The sequence below is a fragment of the Taudactylus pleione genome, unplaced genomic scaffold (genome assembly GCF_031769625.1).
Source record: "Taudactylus pleione unplaced genomic scaffold, aTauple2 ptg000154l, whole genome shotgun sequence".
Taxonomy (NCBI): domain Eukaryota; kingdom Metazoa; phylum Chordata; class Amphibia; order Anura; family Myobatrachidae; genus Taudactylus; species Taudactylus pleione.
The window spans coordinates 2,183,543-2,203,678 of NW_028284556.1; the positions used below are offsets into that span (position 1 = coordinate 2,183,543).

General features: G+C 45.2%; 1 protein-coding gene across 2 annotated transcripts in view; it reads left to right on the top strand.

The window, feature by feature from the left end:
- Window positions 1-438: 438 nt before the first annotated feature.
- SIPA1L2 (signal induced proliferation associated 1 like 2) overlaps window positions 439-20,136 on the top strand; it is a 249,628-nt gene continuing 229,930 nt past the window's right edge. For both annotated transcript variants that reach the window (XM_088474334.1, XM_088474335.1), the window contains exon 1: window positions 439-1,828. In XM_088474334.1, coding sequence (XP_088330460.1) covers window positions 439-1,828 — 1,390 coding nt within the window. The remainder of the gene's footprint in view (window positions 1,829-20,136) is intronic.

The window sequence follows — 20,136 nt, forward strand, 5'->3', positions numbered from 1 at the left end:
AAATAGGAATCAAAAGTCCTGATACATATGTAGGTCAAATGGTATATATATTAGCAGTCAATCTGAATCCCAATTGTAATTAGCACTGGCTCCCTTTTTAGCCATTGGATATACCCTCAAAGTATCTTAGCAAGAGTCAGCAAAAAAATTGTACTATTGTTGAGTTTTCTTCAATAGTTAACTAACTTCTCTTTTTATCTTCTTACAAACAGGTTCCATGTCAAACAAGAGACACCTTTTCTGCAACTGAATCCAAAAACTTTTCAAAATAATATCACAATTTGGAATACTGTTACTAATATGAGTATATTAATAATATTAAAAACTAAAATGACTACGTCTTGTGTGAGCACCTTTCATGCTTTACATGAGTGAGTCAAACCAAAAAAAGAGGGATATAACCAGTGGAATCACACTGGAAACTAAAGAATCTCTACCATGCAGTCAGATGACTATTTTGCAAGAACATTTCAGACTGTAAATAACAATATGGGTCCGTCAACCACACTAAATGCCTCTGAGAAAGTCGATTCTAGAGGACAGAATAATGGAACCCCCGCCATGCCCAAGATGGGTGTACGAGCAAGAGTTTCTGAATGGCCACCTAAAAAAGATTGTACATCAGAATGGTGCAGCAATACGGCTTGGAAACACCAAGATCAAATAAGTTTTGAGAGCGTTGTTTCATTAAATTCAAATGGACAAAATAATCAGCCTGATATAAATAAATCTTTTGATGTGGAATTTTCAGAGTCAAAGTACTTTACTGGTGATATTTTATACCACTCACCTCCCAGGGTACTACATCCCATAAGGCAGAGAAGCAACAGTGATGTTACCATCAGTGATATCGATGCAGACGATGTGCTTGACCAGAATGCCTTTAACCCAAATACTGGAGCATCTCTGCATCGAGAATATGGGAGCACATCTTCAATAGACCGGCAAGGTTTGACTGGAGAGAACTTTTTTGCAGTGCCTAAAGCTTATAGAGTTGAAAGTATGGAACACAAGAATTTGACACCATTTACATTCTCTGAGGTTTTTCATTGTGATCCCACTATTTCCCCAAGTTTGCATGCTGCTGCACAAATTTCTCGAGGTCAGATTGTTAGCATTTCTGGATTTGATTACATGGATAGTGCCTTGTTAGTTAGAAGGAAGAGAGATAAGTTATTTAAAAGGCACTTGAAAACAGACGCCGTAGAGCCATCTTTATTTAGAAAGCTACGGACCGTAAAGAGCGAGCATGATGCTTTAAAGTTTTCCTTTGAACTTGAGGATGGCAGGTTTGAAAAAAGCATAAATCTATGGACATGTGAAAAATGTTTTGCACACTATGATGTTCAGAGTATTTTGTTTAATGTAAATGAAGTTATGGCAACACAGACTAATATTGCAAAGCGAAAAAATATAACCACAGGGGCATCAGCCGCATCGCAGTCACCAATTGCTGGAGGCCAGTTGGGGAGCTGTGAATCTCCATTGGATTGTAAGGAAGAGCTTTACTCTAAGGAGAGTCACGAAACTGATGAAGGGGATGGAAAAAGTAATGACATTATTTTAAACTGTCCCTACTTCAGAAATGAGATTGGAGGTGAAAGTGACAGAAGGATTGCTATTTCAAGGGCAAACTCCCTGGCCTCGCCAGAAGGTGAAAGTTGTTCTTTTGAATCTTCTCTCAGCTCTCACTGCACTAATGCTGGTGTCTCTGTGCTGGAGGTGCCGAGGGAAAATCAACCTATTCAGCGGGAAAAAGTCAAGCGTTACATTATAGAACACATCGACCTTGGAGCATATTATTATAGGAGGTTCTTTTATGGAAAAGGTATGCTCATATTCAAACCTCTCTGTCATCTCTTTTTTCCTTTCTTTATTTGGCATGCTAGAGAAAACATGTCATGATTTATTATATGCTTATTCCTGAGCCACTGTATATTGCCACTGGTTTCAAAATAAGTTGTTAAAGGGAATTTATTATAAGATATTCAAATGTAGTCTAAAGTATTTAAGTGGATATGTTTTGTATTCGGTGTGCGGCCAAGGGAAAGTTTTAAAACACAATATTTCATAGCCACATATGTCTCTTTGCATTGTTGTATTGAAAGTTTGCAGGTTTGATCAAGATATACAGCCAGTGTCGGACTGGGCAATGAGGGCCCACCGGGGAACTGCAGTGGTAGGGGCCTATGCTTAAGAAGTGCGACCAGCCTCCTGAGGGGATGTGACCAACCACCACAGAGGCTTGACCAACCATTAGAGAGTGCTTGGTCTGGGTCCCTTTATTTATATATATACATATATATATATATATATATATATATATATGTATATATATAGAGTAAACAATGATAGTGCATGCATGATACTGTACAAAGATTGATAACTACAATGCATTGTAGTGAATGCACCATAATCCTGGGCAGTGTGATGTAACATTTGCAGTCTGGAACTAGACCCGTACAGGAGGAGGTGGGCCCTCAGGCAGTGAACCCACCGGAGATTGCCCCTGTAACCCTGTGGCCAGTCCACCCCTGTATATAGCGTTCACTTCACATTTGGTCCTGTGTTAGACATTGCCATAGGAGATCTAAATATTTTTGTTGCTGCCACATATGCTGAAAGACATGATATGCTTCTGCATCTGTGTACTATGTTCTAGAATATATTTTGATTATGAATTATTGTCTCTTGTAATTTTAGCTTCTTTTGTATGGGAATGATCAATTCTGTTTTACTAATAGTGCCTTCAAAACCCATTCAGCGCTGGATCGTGCTATAATGTATGGGTATTTTACTGAACTGAGATTTTACAAGGCCAATGAAGATAGGAACTATTAAAGGGGTATGGTTTAAAGTAGGGGTGAGCGGGTTCGGATTTCTGAAATCCGAACCCCCCCGAGCCCCCCCGATCCGAGTCCGATCCGAGTCAGGCTCGACTTTTCCCGCCTGACTCGGATCTGACATCGAGGCAAAACGTCATCATCCCGCCTTCCGAGTCTCGCGGGTTTTGGATCCTATATAAGGTACCCGCGTCGGCGCCATTTTCTCACTCGGCTGTGGACAGTGAAGAGGGAGGGTGGGAGTTAGTGCTGTGTAGTGTAGTGTAGTGTAGTGCTGCTGTTGTCCACTACTTCAAAGTCCATAGGGGCTGGCTGTGTTGTGCTGTGCTGCTGTTGTTAATAGGGGCTGTGTCCACTACTTCAAAGTCCATAGGGGCTGGCTGGACTGTGTTGTGCAGTCAGTTCTCCATAGGGGCTGTGTCCACTCCAAAGTCCTGTGCAGTGTCCCAGTCCTAAAGGGGTGCTGTAGTGTTGTCCAGGGGGTGCTCTGTCCATCAGGGGTGCTCCCCCCAAGTGCTAAAAAAATAATATATTTTCTGTGTTTGTGAATTGTGTGCGCAGTAGCCGCACGTGCATCAACAAAGTAGTGCCAAGCGTGCGCCTGTGTCATAAGTAAAGGGCCGGCTGGCTTGACCGTTAAAGGGTGCTGTAACCCCCGAAAGTACACTCCAGTCCAAACCAAAAAAAAATTATTTTCTGTGTTTGTGAATTGTGTGCGCAGTAGCCGCACGTGCATCAACAAAGTAGTGCCAAGCGTGCGCCTGTGTCATAAGTAAAGGGCCGGCTGGCTTGACCGTTAAGGGTGCTGTAACCCCCGAAAGTACACTCCAGTCCAAACCAAAAAAAAAATTATTTTCTGTGTTTGTGAATTGTGTGCGCAGTAGCCGCACGTGCATCAACAAAGTAGTGCCAAGCGTGCGCCTGTGTCATAAGTAAAGGGCCGGCTGGCTTGATCGTTAAGGGTGCTGTAACCCCCGAAAGTACACTCCAGTCCAAACCAAAAAAAAAATTATTTTCTGTGTTTGTGAATTGTGTGCGCAGTAGCCGCACGTGCATCAACAAAGTAGTGCCAAACGTGCGCCTGTGTCATAAGTAAAGGGCCGGCTGGCTTGACCGTTAAGGGTGCTGTAACCCCCGAAAGTACACTCCAGTCCAAACCAAAAAAAAAATTATTTTCTGTGTTTGTGAATTGTGTGCGCAGTAGCCGCACGTGCATCAACAAAGTAGTGCCAAACGTGCGCCTGTGTCATAAGTAAAGGGCCGGCTGGCTTGACCGTTAAGGGTGCTGTAACCCCCGAAAGTACACTCCAGTCCAAACCCCAAAAAAAATTATTTTCTGTGTTTGTGAATTGTGTGCGCAGTAGCCGCACGTGCATCAACAAAGTAGTGCCAAGCGTGCGCCTGTGTCATAAGTAAAGGGCCGGCTGGCTTGACCGTTAAGGGTGCTGTAACCCCCGAAAGTACACTCCAGTCCAAACCAAAAAAAAAATTATTTTCTGTGTTTGTGAATTGTGTGCGCAGTAGCCGCACGTGCATCAACAAAGTAGTGCCAAGCGTGCGCCTGTGTCATAAGTAAAGGGCCGGCTGGCTTGACCGTTAAGGGTGCTGTAACCCCCGAAAGTACACTCCAGTCCAAACCTAAAAAAAAATTATTTTCTGTGTTTGTGAATTGTGTGCGCAGTAGCCGCACGTGCATCAACAAAGTAGTGCCAAGCGTGCGCCTGTGTCATAAGTAAAGGGCCAGCTGGCTTGACCGTTAAAGGGTGCTGTAACCCACAAAGTACACTCCAGTCCAAACCAAAAAAAAAATTATTTTCTGTGTTTAGCCGCACGTATATATCAAATCGATATAACATAAATGGAGGACCAAACTTTCTCCGATAAAAATAAAATAGAGAAAGATCAAGAACCACTTCCTCCTAGTGCTGAAGCTGCTGCCACTAGTCATGACATAGACGATAACATGCCATCAACGTCGTCTGCCAAGGCCGATGCCCAATGTCATAGTAGAGGGCACATACAATCCCAAATGGCAAAGTTCAGGAAAATGACCTTGAAAAAGACATTTAAATCAGCTGAAGAGAAACGTAAACTTGCCAATATGCCATTTACGACACGGAGTGGCAAGGAACGGCTAAGGTCGATCCCTAGTATGTTCATGACTAGTGGTTCAGCTTCACATGACGATGGAAGCACTCCTCCCACTAAAAAAATCAAAAGAGTTAAGCTGGCAAAAGCACAGCGAAGAACTGTGCTTTCTAAGAAGATATCACAAATCCCCAAGGAGAGTCCAAGTGTGGTGGTGGCTGCGATGCCTGACCTTCCCAGCACTGGACGGGAAGAGGTGGCTCTTTCCACCATTTGCACGCCCCCTGCAAGTGCTGAAAGGAGCACCCACAGTCCACTTGCTGATATGCAAATTGAAGATGTCACTGTTGAAGTACAACAGGATGAGGATACTGGTGTAGCTGGCGCTGAGGAGGAAGTTGGCGAGGAGGATTCTGATGGTGATGTGGTTTGTTTAAATCAGGCTCCGGGGGAGACAGTTGTTGTCCGTGGGATGAAAAAGCCCATCACGGTCATGCCTGGGCAGAAGACCAAACATTCCACCTCTTTGGTCTGGCAATATTTCTATCCAAATCCGGACAACAACTGTCTTGCCATATGTACCATATGTAAAGGTGAAATAAGTAGGGGTAGGGACGTCAACCACCTAGGAACATCCTCCCTTATACGGCACCTGCAGCGCGTTCATAAAAAGTTACTGTCAAGTTCAGAAACTTTGGCTCAGACCGTAAGCAGTCCAGGGACACCTAAATCCCGTTGTCCTGTTGTATCCAAGCGCCTGCAAACCACACCGTCAACTCCCTCCTCGTCAATTTCCTCCTTAGTCAGGATCGGAAGTAGTCCTGCAGGCCATATCACTGGCATGACTGACTCTCCTATCCGGGATTCCTCCGGAGGATCCTGCATTGCTACGCCTACTGCTGCCGCTGCTGCTGTTGCTGCTGCTGCTGGGAGTCGTTCATCATCCCAGAGAGGAAGTAGGAACACCACTACTTTTACTAAACAATTGACCCTCCAACAGTCCTTAGCGAGGAGGATGAAGTACGACAGCAGTCATCCTGAAGCAAAACGTATAACTGAGGCCTTGACTGCTATGTTGGTGTTAGACGTGCGTCCGGTATCCGCCATTAGTGCAGTGGGATTTAGACAATTGATGGAGGTAGTGTGTCCCCGGTTCCAAATCCCGTCTAGATTCCACTTCACTAGGCAGGCGATACCGAGACTGTACAGAAACGTCAGAAAAAGTGTCCTCAGTGTCCTGAAAAATGCCGTTGTACACAATGTCCACTTAACCACGGACATGTGGACAAGTGGAACAGGGCAGACTAAGGACTATATGACTGTGACAGCCCACTGGGTAGATGTATCACCTTACGCAGCAACAGCAGCAGCGTCACCAGTAGCAGCATCTCAGAAACGCCAGCTCGTTACAAGGCAGGCTACGCTGTGTATCACCGGTTTCAGTAAGAGGCACACCGCCGACAACCTCTTAGAGAAACTGAGGGAAATCATCGCCCAGTGGCTTACCCCACTTAGACTCTCCTGGGGATTTGTGATATCTGACAACGCCACCAATATTGTGCGGGCATTACATCTGGGCAAATTCCAGCACGTCCCATGTTTTGCTCACACAATAAACTTGGTGGTGCAGAATTTTCTGAAAAGCGACAGGGGCGTGCAGGAGACGCTTTGGGTGGCCCGAAAAATTTCTGGCCACTTTCGCCATTCAGCGACTGCGTGCCGAAGACTGGAGCGCCAGCAAACACTCTTGAACCTGCCCCGCCATCACCTGAAGCAAGAGGTTGTGACGCGGTGGAACTCAACCCTCTATATGCTTCAGAGGATGGAGGAGCAGCAAAAGGCCATACAAGCCTATACATCCACCTATGACATAGGCAAAGGAGGGGGTATGCACCTGACTCAAGCGCAGTGGAGAATGATTTCCGTGTTGTGCAAGGTTCTTCAGCCCTTCGAACTTGCCACACGTGAAGTCAGTTCAGACACTGCCAGCTTGAGTCAGGTCATTCCCCTCATCAGGCTTTTGCAGAAGCAGCTGGAGAAAGTGAAGGAGGAGCTAAGACGGAGCGATTCCGCTCGGCATGTGGGACTTGTGGATGAAGCCCTTCATTCGCTTTGCCAGGATTCCAGGGTGGTCAATCTGTTGAAATCAGACCACTACATTTTGGCCACCGTGCTCGATCCTAGGTTTAAAGCCTATGTGGTGTCTCTCTTTCCGGCCGACACAAGCCTGCAGAGGTGCAAAGACCTGCTGGTGAACACACTGTCAGCTGAAGCGGAACGTGACACGTCAACGGCTCCTTCTTCATTTTCTCCCGCAACTGGGGCTGCCAGGAAAAAACTTAGGTATCCTAAGCAACCCGCTGGCGGTGATGCAGGGCAGGCAGGACCAAGTTTGGACATCTGGTCCGGACTGAAGGACCTGGCAACAATTTCTGACATGTCTACTGTCACTGCATATGATACTGTCACCATTGACAGAATGGTGGAGGATTACATCGGTGACAGCATCCAAGTAGGCATGTCAGACAGTCCATACCTGTACTGGCAGGAAAAAGAGGCAATTTGGAGGCCCCTGTACAAACTGGCTCTATTTTACCTGAGTTGCCCCCCCTCCAGTGTGTACTCTGAAAGAGTGTTTAGTGCAGCCGGGAACCTTGTCAGCGAAAGGCGTAGGAGGTTGCTTCCACAGAATGTGGAGAAGATGATGTTCATCAAAATGAATTATCAGCTCTTCCAGGGAGACCAGCCTCCAGAACGTACAGAGGGACCTGTGGTGGTGGATTCAAGTGGGGACGAGTTAATACTTTGTGAGGATGAGGATGTACACACTGAAGAGGGTGAGGAATCGGTGGATGAGGAGGATGAGGATGACATCTTGCCTCCGTAGAGCCAGTTTGTGCAGGGACACATTAATTGCCAGCTTGTTTTGTGGGGGCCCAAACGAACCAATCATTTCAGCCACAGTTGTGTGGCAGACCCTGGCGCTGAAATGATTGATTTGTTAAAGTGTGCATGTCCTGTTTATACAACATAAGGGTGGGTGGGAGGGCCCAAGGACAATTCCATCTTGCACCTCTTTTTTTCTTTGCATTATGTACAGTTTGGGGCCTAGTTTTTCTAACTGCCATCCTGTCTGCCACTGCAGTGTCACTCCTAGATGGGTCACGTGTTTGTGCCGCCCACTCGTGTCGCTTAGCATAGTCATCCAGCTACCTCGGTGCAACCTTTTGGACATAAAAACACTATTGTGAGGTGTGAGGTGTTCAGAATAGACTGGAAATGAGTGGAAATTAAGGTTATTGAGGTTAATAATAGCATAGGAGCAGAAAAACCTACAAATTCTGTGATTTTAGCTGTTTTTATGCTTTTTTTCAAAAAAATACAGATCCAAAACACAAAACCCAGAACCCAAAACACGGAAGGGTGGTTTTGGCAAAACCAATCCAGATCCAAAACACGAAGAAAGATCCAGATCCAAAACCAAAACACAAAACACGAAAAGTGGCCGGTGCACACCCCTAGTTTAAAGTAGGGGTGAGCGGGTTCGGATTTCTGAAATCCGAACCCCCCCGAGCCCCCCCGATCCGAGTCCGATCCGAGTCAGGCTCGACTTTTCCCGCCTGACTCGGATCTGAAATCGAGGCAAAACGTCATCATCCCGCCTTCCGAGTCTCGCGGGTTTTGGATCCTATATAAGGTACCCGCGTCGGCGCCATTTTCTCACTCGGCTGTGGACAGTGAAGAGGGAGGGTGGGAGTTAGGGCTGTGTAGTGTAGTGTAGTGTAGTGTAGTGTAGTGTAGTGCTGCTGTTGTCCACTACTTCAAAGTCCATAGGGGCTGGCTGTGTTGTGCTGTGCTGCTGTTGTTAATAGGGGCTGTGTCCACTACTTCAAAGTCCATAGGGGCTGGCTGGACTGTGTTGTGCAGTCAGTTCTCCATAGGGGCTGTGTCCACTCCAAAGTCCTGTGCAGTGTCCCAGTCCTAAAGGAGTGCTGTAGTGTTGTCCAGGGGGTGCTCTGTCCATCAGGGGTGCTCCCCCCAAGTGCTAAAAAAATAATATATTTTCTGTGTTTGTGAATTGTGTGCGCAGTAGCCGCACGTGCATCAACAAAGTAGTGCCAAGCGTGCGCCTGTGTCATAAGTAAAGGGCCGGCTGGCTTGACCGTTAAAGGGTGCTGTAACCCCCGAAAGTACACTCCAGTCCAAACCAAAAAAAAATTATTTTCTGTGTTTGTGAATTGTGTGCGCAGTAGCCGCACGTGCATCAACAAAGTAGTGCCAAGCGTGCGCCTGTGTCATAAGTAAAGGGCCGGCTGGCTTGACCGTTAAGGGTGCTGTAACCCCCGAAAGTACACTCCAGTCCAAACCAAAAAAAAAATTATTTTCTGTGTTTGTGAATTGTGTGCGCAGTAGCCGCACGTGCATCAACAAAGTAGTGCCAAGCGTGCGCCTGTGTCATAAGTAAAGGGCCGGCTGGCTTGACCGTTAAGGGTGCTGTAACCCCCGAAAGTACACTCCAGTCCAAACCAAAAAAAAAATTATTTTCTGTGTTTGTGAATTGTGTGCGCAGTAGCCGCACGTGCATCAACAAAGTAGTGCCAAGCGTGCGCCTGTGTCATAAGTAAAGGGCCGGCTGGCTTGACCGTTAAGGGTGCTGTAACCCCCGAAAGTACACTCCAGTCCAAACCAAAAAAAAAATTATTTTCTGTGTTTGTGAATTGTGTGCGCAGCAGCCGCACGTGCATCAACAAAGTAGTGCCAAGCGTGCGCCTGTGTCATAAGTAAAGGGCCGGCTGGCTTGACCGTTAAAGGGTGCTGTAACCCCCGAAAGTACACTCCAGTCCAAACCAAAAAAAAATTATTTTCTGTGTTTGTGAATTGTGTGCGCAGTAGCCGCACGTGCATCAACAAAGTAGTGCCAAGCGTGCGCCTGTGTCATAAGTAAAGGGCCGGCTGGCTTGACCGTTAAGGGTGCTGTAACCCCCGAAAGTACACTCCAGTCCAAACCTAAAAAAAAATTATTTTCTGTGTTTGTGAATTGTGTGCGCAGTAGCCGCACGTGCATCAACAAAGTAGTGCCAAGCGTGCGCCTGTGTCATAAGTAAAGGGCCGGCTGGCTTGACCGTTAAAGGGTGCTGTAACCCCCGAAAGTACACTCCAGTCCAAACCAAAAAAAAATTATTTTCTGTGTTTGTGAATTGTGTGCGCAGTAGCCGCACGTGCATCAACAAAGTAGTGCCAAGCGTGCGCCTGTGTCATAAGTAAAGGGCCGGCTGGCTTGACCGTTAAGGGTGCTGTAACCCCCGAAAGTACACTCCAGTCCAAACCTAAAAAAAAAATATTTTCTGTGTTTGTGAATTGTGTGCGCAGTAGCCGCACGTGCATCAACAAAGTAGTGCCAAGCGTGCGCCTGTGTCATAAGTAAAGGGCCGGCTGGCTTGACCGTTAAGGGTGCTGTAACCCCCGAAAGTACACTCCAGTCCAAACCAAAAAAAAAATTATTTTCTGTGTTTGTGAATTGTGTGCACTGTGGCTGCACGTGCATCAACAAAGGAGCAGCGCCAAGCGTGCGCCTGTGTCCCATAAGTAAAGAGCCGGCTGGCTCATTTCTTAAAGGGTGGTGTAACCCACAAAGTGCACTACTCTCCAGCAAAAATAAAATAATATTTTCTGTGTTTGTGTGCGCTTTAGCCGCACGTATATATATCAATATAACATAAATGGAGGACCAAACTTTCTCCGATAAAAATAAAATAGGGAAAGATCAAGAACCTCTTCCTCCTAGTGCTGTTGCTGCTGCTGGGAGTTGTTCATCATCCCAGAGAGGAAGTAGGAACATCACTACTTTTACTAAACAATTGACCCTCCAACAGTCCCTAGCGATGAGGATGAAGTACGACAGCAGTCATCCTGAAGCAAAACGTATAACTGAGGCCTTGACTGCTATGTTGGTGTTAGACGTGCGTCCGGTATCCGACATTAGTGCAGTGGGATTTAGACAATTGATGGAGGTAGTGTGTCCTCGGTTCCAAATCCCGTCTAGATTCCACCTGCATCCTCAAAGCAGCAGCGACAAGCGTGCGTCTGTCTGTTAAAGGGTGGTGACACCCTCAAAGTGTGCTACACAAACAATTAAAATATTGTTCTTTTTTTTTCTGTCTTTGTGAATTGTGTGGGCTGTAGCCGCACCTGCATCCTTAAAGCAGCAGCGACAAGCGTGCGTCTGTCTGTTAAAGGGTGGTGACACCCTCAAAGTGTGCTACACAAACAATTAAAATATTGTTCTTTTTTTTTTGGTCTTTGTGAAATGTGTGGGCTGTAGCCGCACCTGCATCCTTAAAGCAGCAGCGACAAGCGTGCGTCTGTCTGTTAAAGGGTGGTGACACCCTCAAAGTGTTCTACACAAACAATTAAAATATTGTTCTTTTTTTTTCGGTCTTTGTGAAATGTGTGGGCTGTAGCCGCACCTGCATCCTTAAAGCAGCAGCGACAAGCGTGCGTCTGTCTGTTAAAGGGTGGTGTAACTCTCAAAGTGTTCCAAAAAATAAAAAACTATTTTTTTAATGTGTTTGTGACTTGTGTGCGATGAAGCCACACTTGCATCCTCAAAGCAGCAGCGACAAGCGTGCGTCTGTCTGTTAAAGGGTGGTGACACCCTCAAAGTGTGCTACACAAACAATTAAAATATTGTTCTTTTTTTTTTGGTCTTTGTGAAATGTGTGGGCTGTAGCCGCACCTGCATCCTTAAAGCAGCAGCGACAAGCGTGCGTCTGTCTGTTAAAGGGTGGTGACACCCTCAAAGTGTTCTACACAAACAATTAAAATATTGTTCTTTTTTTTTCGGTCTTTGTGAAATGTGTGGGCTGTAGCCGCACCTGCATCCTTAAAGCAGCAGCGACAAGCGTGCGTCTGTCTGTTAAAGGGTGGTGTAACTCTCAAAGTGTTCCAAAAAATAAAAAACTATTTTTTTAATGTGTTTGTGACTTGTGTGCGATGTAGCCACACTTGCATCCTCAAAGCAGCAGCGACAAGCGTGCGTCTGTCTGTTAAAGGGTGGTGACACCCTCAAAGTGTGCTACAGAAACAATTAAAATATTGTTCTTTTTTTTTCTGTCTATGTGAATTATGTGGGCTGTAGCCGCACCTGCATCCTTAAAGCAGCAGCGACAAGCGTGCGTCTGTCTGTTAAAGGGTGATGACACCTCAAAGTGTTCTACACAAACAATTAAAATATTGTTCTTTTTTTTTTCGGTCTTTGTGAAATGTGTGGGCTGTAGCCGCACCTGCATCCTTAAAGCAGCAGCGACAAGCGTGCGTCTGTCTGTTAAAGGGTGGTGACACCTCAAAGTGTTCTACACAAACAATTAAAATATTCTTCTTCTTTTTTCTGTCTTTGTGAATTGTGTGGGCTGTAGCCGCACTTGCATCCTCAAAGCAGCAGCGACAAGCGTGCGTCTGTCTGTTAAAGGGTGGTGTAACCCTCAAAGTGTGCTCCACAAACAATAAAAATATTCTTTTTTTTTTTCTGTCTTTGTGAATTGTGTGGGCTGTAGCCGCACTTGAATCCTCAAAGCAGCAGCGACAAGCGTGCGTCTGTCTGTTAAAGGATTACATCGGTGACAGCATCCAAGTAGGCATGTCAGACAGTCCGTACCTGTACTGGCAGGAAAAAGAAGCAATTTGGAGGTCCCTGTACAAACTGGCTCTATTTTACCTGAGTTGCCCCCCCTCCAGTGTGTACTCCGAAAGAGTGTTTAGTGCAGCCGGGAACCTTGTCAGCGAAAGGCGTAGGAGGTTGCTTCCACAAAATGTGGAGAAGATGATGTTCATAAAATGAATTATCAACTCTTCCAGGGAGACCAGCCTCCAGAACGTACAGAGGGACCTGTGGTTCCAGCAGGGACGAATTTATACTCTGTGAGGATGAGGATGTACACACTGAAGAGGGTGAGGAATCGGTGGATGAGGAGGATGAGGATGACATCTTGCCTCCGTAGAGCCAGTTTGTGCAGGGACACATTAATTGCCAGCTTGTTTTGTGGGGGCCCAAACGAACCAATCATTTCAGCCACAGTTGTGTGGCAGACCCTGGCGCTGAAATGATTGATTTGTTAAAGTGTGCATGTCCTGTTTATACAATATAAGGGTGGGTGGGAGGGCCCAAGGACAATTCCATCTTGCACTTCTTTTTTTTCTTTGCATTATGTACAGTTTGGGGCCTAGTTTTTCTAACTGCCATCCTGTCTGCCACTGCAGTGTCACTCCTAGATGGGTCACGTGTTTGTGCCGCCCACTCGTGTCGCTTAGCATAGTCATCCAGCTACCTCGGTGCAACCTTTTGGACATGAAAACACTATTGTGAGGTGTGAGGTGTTCAGAATAGACTGGAAATGAGTGGAAATTAAGGTTATTGAGGTTAATAATAGCATAGGAGCAGAGAAACCAACAAATTCTGTGATTTTAGCTGTTTTTATGCTTTTTTTAAAAAAAATACAGATCCAAAACACAAAACCCAGAACCCAAAACACGGAAGGGTGGTTTTGGCAAAACCAATCCAGATCCAAAACACGAAGAAAGATCCAGATCCAAAACCAAAACACAAAACACGAAAAGTGGCCGGTGCACACCCCTAGTTTAAAGTAAAAAAAAATATTTCTTTGTAATACTTAAAATATACTAAATACACTAATATTAGGGGAACACAGTTTCAAACTTTAATTACTTCATGACCACTCTATCTGTACTCTGTTACAGTCCACTATATTCCACTATATTTTAACATGGAGTAGATGTAGGGTTATGCACAACTTTATAGCAGCCATGAAATATTTGGTAACTTGCTGGCATTTGAATGAGGCTGTCACTGCAGGAGCAGCTCATAACACACAGTATATGATAAGGGATAAAAACCCAAATGTTCATGGTCTTATAACTATGTCATATATTAAGTAAAGTACATATGTTTGGTATTTATGCTCTCTGGAGAACCAGCCAAATGCTTTCATTTTCAAAGATGCATTTTCTGTTAGGCCTTGTATAGTGGGGATGTAGTCAGTCTAAATGCCGATGCTGATATCCCGATGAGGGAGTTAAGATAGGCGTTGAAATGCCGAAGCCTATCTTAATCCCGACGCCAGAAGCAGACGGACGGATGCCCAAACGAGGTAAGTCTGGGGCGCACGTCCTCTTAGCCACGGGTGGGGAGGGTTAGGGTAGTTAGCGGGGTTAGTGTTTTGAGGGGGGGAGGTTGGAGTTAGGCACCCCTAGGGCAGGGCCGAAACTAGGATTTTTGTCACCAGGGGCAAGACAGTAATTTGGCGCCCCCCATGTAATTCCCCCTGCAGTAGTGCCCATATTGTAATGCCCCCATAGTAATGCCCATATGTTAATACCCCCATAGTAATGCCCCTGTAGTGCCCACCATATAGTAATGCCCATGCTCCCATATTAATGCCCCTGTAGTGCCCATGCTTTCATAGTAATGCCCCTGTAGTGCCCATGCTCTCATAGTAATGCCCCTGTATTGCCCATGCCCCATAGTAATATCCCTGTAGTGCCCTTACAGTAATGCCCCTGTAGTGCTCATGCCCCCACAGTAATGCCCCTGTGGTAATGCCCCTGTAGTGCCCATGCCCCAATAGTAATGCCCCTGTAGTGCTCATGCCCCATTAGTAATGCCCCTTATTGCCTATGCCCCCATAGTAATGCCCCTGTGGTAATGCCCCTGCCCCCATAATAATGCCCCTGTAGTGCAGCTTATTAAAAAAAAAAAATACTTACCTTGAACCCCGCTCCTGCATCCAGCGTCGCGTCCGGTCCACAGGCTGCTCCTTGGAACTATGGGGGAGATGTCATGACGTCTCCCCCATAGTGCCCGTGAGGAGAGCCGGAAGCTGGAGTTCGGGAGAGAACTCCAGCCTCCGGCTCCGGCTACACCGCGTCGCTGCAGAGAAGGAGCCGGGCGCCCGCTGGTAATAAATATTACCAGCGGACGTCCGGCTTGGAGCCTCTCTGCAGCGCCGGGCTGGAGGTCACTGGCACCAGGTACAGCGGCTCACCCGGTGCACGTGCACCTCCAGCCCCCCCCTAGTTGCGGCCCTGCCTAGGGGGGAGGGTTAGGGTCAGACAACACTGGGGGGGTTAGGTTGAGGCACTAATGGGGGAGGGTTAGGTTTAGGCTGATTGCGCCCCCCTGGCTTTGAGCCGGGCTGAAGGGCTCACAGCGTTCCCCTCCCCAGCGAGCAGCGCCGTTTCACGATGCTGCAAATATATATATATAATATATATATATATTTTACATTTATTCTAAGGGAGTGTACATGTGCCTCCCGCAGTTAGGCCACGTCCCCCTTCCCCCGGGTCCAGCACGGCTCTCTGCACCCCTATTGACCAAGTGCCCTTACAATAACCTACTCACAGATCAGTTAAAGGTGCGGCACCCTCTGATTATATCGCAATTGTTTGGAGAGCTATTATTGAAGTCTGAGTGCCGTATCTTTGGGATATATATATATATATATATATATATATAGAACCTCCCCTTCCCAGAAAATACTGTGTTTGGTGCTGCGGGGGGTAGGTGGCTGTTTGGTGCTGTGGGAGGATGGGGGTAACTTCCTTCGGCAGCTAATGACATTGAAGATTGGTGGACGGCCAGAAAGGGGGTGCTATCGTCCGGCAAGCAATAGTGTAGGGGGAGGAGATGGGCCAGCTGCTGCTGCTACTACTACTTCTTTAAGCTATATATCGTTACCCCCTCCCTACCCTAGCACTATTTGCCCCTAAACAACTCCTGGCCCCCAGTAACGCCCCAGCTGCCATTTACCCTTGCCCCTTCCCTTCCCCCAGAACTGCCTTCCCCTAACCCCCTCCTTGCCCCCCAGTACTGCGCATCCTGCTATATACCTTTGCCCCTTCTTACCTTGAGCACTGCCTGCCCCTAGCCCCCTCCTTGCCCCCCTGCACTGTAGCAACTGCTGTCTGCCCATACTGCCATCTATCCCCAGCTCTACCCCAACTCCTCCCTTCCTTTACCCCCAGCTCTACACCAACTGCTGCTTGCCCTTACCCCCAATAATATATGATGGGACCCAGAAACAGTAGGGTAGGACCCCATTTTTTTAATGTGAGGGGACCCTGGGAACTACAAATTTTGTCGGTCAGTGCGATCATTGTGCTAGTATAAGCCTTCGTATGAATGTGCAAGCACTGAGACACCCACTTTTAGCGTCTCTGTACATTGCAACACCGCTGGTGATTCTTGTTAAGGTGCCCATCCACTAGCAGGCATGAAAACGACTGCACGATTACGACATTGTAATCGTGCAGTCGTTTGTCAGTGTGTAATGAGCCTGCATTGAACGAGCAGTCGTTCAGTGCATACTCATCAATCATCTGCAGACATGTTCAACCTGACGTTATCGTCAGGTTGACCAGCACGTTTGCACGATGATAGATGTCTAAACAACCAGTGGGCACGCGCATCGCTGGTCGTTTAGACATTTTTGCAAACGATTTGCAAACGTTAGAACGATTGAACGATCGTTATTGTTCAATCGCTCATCTTGATCGTCTAGTGGATGGGCACCTTTAGCACACTATCACGTGCACCACTGACACTTGCACCAGCCCTATGGCAGGTGCAGTTTCTCTGTCTAAACATGGCCATTGTGGAATTGGCAGTGCATGACACGCCCACGACACTCTCATAGCACACATGTGAGACAGATGGTTTTTACTTTCACTTCAATTCACTGCCCAGGAGCGCCATCAGGGTTTTCAGAATTTTTTGCGCAAACACAGTAGCAAATAATCACTCAACTACAAAAACATCGGCATTGCGTGCAGTTTGTGTCAGACTCAGAATCAGCCCTGAGGATGATAGCTGGCGTAGGAAGATGTGTGTCTGTTATGTGGATAACCATCATTTTGGATTGAAACTCCCTGCAAAATGGAGGCTAAAAACTTTTTGTATGTTTTTGTAATGGCAAGTGGTTGAAACCATCTGGACCAGGGTCTGAGGCTGATTTGGATGACTTGATCGCCTTTTGAAGGAGAGACCTTGTGTACCATGCTAGAGTGCAAATTATTAATTGCTGCATTCAGTTTGGAGAGTCAAGGAGTCAGACATGTTGTAGAATAAAACTCATAACTGAGTTTGATTGAGTCATATAAAGAGATTTAAGGATACACCACAGTCTTGCGTTATCAGGATATCTCCTGGAATTATGAAATACTTTGGACCCAGTAACCTAATAACGCCAAGCGCCCTTACTCTCATATAGCCTGCCCACCCTCCTATTCACCATAACTTCTAATTTTGCTTTAAATACTTAACCTGTTATTCCCCTACAATATCACTTTCACACAATCATGCATTATTACATACACTACTGTACATACACATACACTAATAATAACACTAACTGTCTAATTACTATATTTTAACCAATTGTGTGTCAATAAGTAGTACCAAACAGGAATGTGTCGACTCTGTTATTGGTGCACATTTTAGAATTCGCTGGACCTGGGACCGCTGTCTTTTTGCAATTCTACCTAGATTTTTACACTTGAGCAGGTGTAACCCAATGGCAGCTGCCCTTGTGTAAGTATTAATATTCACTTTCACTATATTCTATGTTCACATTTGTTTTATTCAAATAACATCAACTCCTGTCAGCACACAGTGTTGTAATAAATACAAATCTTTATTCATAAAAACCATAACCAAAATATATCAAACTCCTATCCTGCAGTTGTGCAGTTTTCCACCCACTACAATACGGAAATCTTGTTTGTTCTCTGCTCCCTCTTCTACTTGTGTTTGCATCGTTCTTGGTCACTTGTCTCCATCTGCAAAATGGGCGGCAACTGGGTGGTTACCAATGGACACATAGAATAAAGCTGACAAGTGGAAGTCTTGTGGGCGTATAGCCAGCTTGTTTGAGGTGTATGGACAGAGATTGGATGTCTGTTTCAGACGGTCTTCTGCACCCAGCATGGGGTGGGTGTAAGTGCCAATAATAATGATGATGGCTGTGGATGTAAAAACAGTGGGCGGAGTGACCATACACATGAAGACAGATAGATCCTTCCATAGACAGATGAATACTTGCATTAGCATAAGGTAGTAAATCTCGCTGTCACGTACATTTGCTCTTGCGGCTGGTTTGCATCCAGCTCATAGTCAGGCCCTTAATGTGTATCTTGTACAGCACCTCTTTTTTTTTTTTACTTGATCTGAATCATAGATTTTAATGGTACTTTACATTATTTTAGTCTCCGTTTAATGCTCCTGATGATCTACCCTACATATGGTAAATCACTTGTTTTGAAACACAGGTTAAATAGCCTTGTAATAGAGAAGATCTGTTCCAATTGTCTTTGGCCGAATGTCACCTTCCTGCGATGCTAGAAGAAGCTTTGAATAGTGCAATGTGTATAAAAATCACTCCCTCCTTGTGATGCTTGTCATTTTTAGTTTTGGAGAGTTAATAGGGGAAGGTACACATCTTAGAGCAATCTGCAGTATTACTGTAATAGATAAAAGCATAATATTAATGAATAAATCATCCCAAAAAATGAATTACTGAATTATGCATTGATTTATGAGGACTCACAGCCATATTGAGTGGGAACATGTAAATGAGAGACCTGTCCTTCATTCTTCCAAGTAGGGTACAATAATAATTATATTCCAGAGTGACAGTTACTCTGGTATGTGTGACTCTTGGGGCTTCATGTATAGCTGTGTCTTGTGTTTTTTATGTGTAAGATATGTATTTGTGTACTGCTCACATGCAGAAGTAACGAGTAATCATACATCCATATATATATATATATATATATATTTTTACGAATCATTGAATAGCGTTGCCTTTTAATTTGTATTAAATCTCGTCTTATAATGTAAATCGGTGGTTCGTTCCCAAACTTTTTTGAATCATGGTGCTCTAGAGTATCAACATTTTTTTTACGGCACACATAAGCCAAAAGTTTGTTATTAAGAAATTCAGAGATAAATGTAGTAAAGTGAATTAAATTGTGCTTACCTGTCATCCTTAGGTTCAGTTATGTGGTGGTGGACAGGTTTGCACTTCTGTTTGTCCACATATTTACATTACATTGATAATTTGATTTGGTGCTGGACCACCAACCTGAGGCACCCCTGCAAGTGCCCTGAGGCACCCCAGGGTGCCACGGCGCACAGTTTGGGAACCGGAGTGGATGCCAGACAATTTTAGCCAAAAAATAGGCGTTTTGCACAACTTATCACCTGCTCAGAGGTGGTGAAAAGAAATCGCCGATAAAGCCAGCCCAAACACCCGAAAATTTCTCACTCACTTGTAATTAGACAGCTTTTCTGCAAAAAGCCAGTGTTTAACTATGGTGAATTCATTTCTCGAGAAAACTAAATTTGGGGAAGAATTCTCTGGAGAAAGTTTTCTCAAGATACATGTAATAGGATAAGGAGAAAAGCTCTCTCCCAAAAATGTACCACGTGACCGACGATTTACAGGAGAAAACGGGTTAACACATCTAATTAATTCACCCCTTAGTACGCAGATTAATTGTGTAACTTATTTTCTTGATTCTTTGCAATATTAGGTAATCTCCTTTCGCCAATAGAATAATAAAGTGAATGATGATTTTGCATATATCAAAAATCCATATAATAAATCCACTATAAAATGACTTGTAATCCCCTAGAACTTTGACTTAATTGATGCTTGATAACTATAGAAAAGTGAGATACAGACCTAATCTTTTTAAAATGTATTGCATGAAGTTGCTAACATTTAAGGAGATTGGCTGTATCTAGACCATGTGCTCTGCTGTCATTCATCAAATATGAGTGCATGAATACTTACTGATACATTTGGGGTATTTAGTACTGATATAAATGTAAATACAGATCAACACAGTAACCCCCCCACCAACAAAAAAAACTATTTGTAATTGGCCCCTTGACCACCCACCAAATCTGTCCCTGGGCCAACTCAACAACTCAAGCCCTCTTCCCGACCACTAAAGAGACCCCTTCAATGCTGCATGCACCTGCTGATGCTACTCATGATATTAAAGGGACACATTTCTCATCTGTCTTTGAATTGGGGCAGTAGTCCAGATATGTGGAACACTGCTACAGCCCTCTCAAACTGAGGGCCTGATTCAGCAAGGAATGCAGTTGCTAATACGCACACAA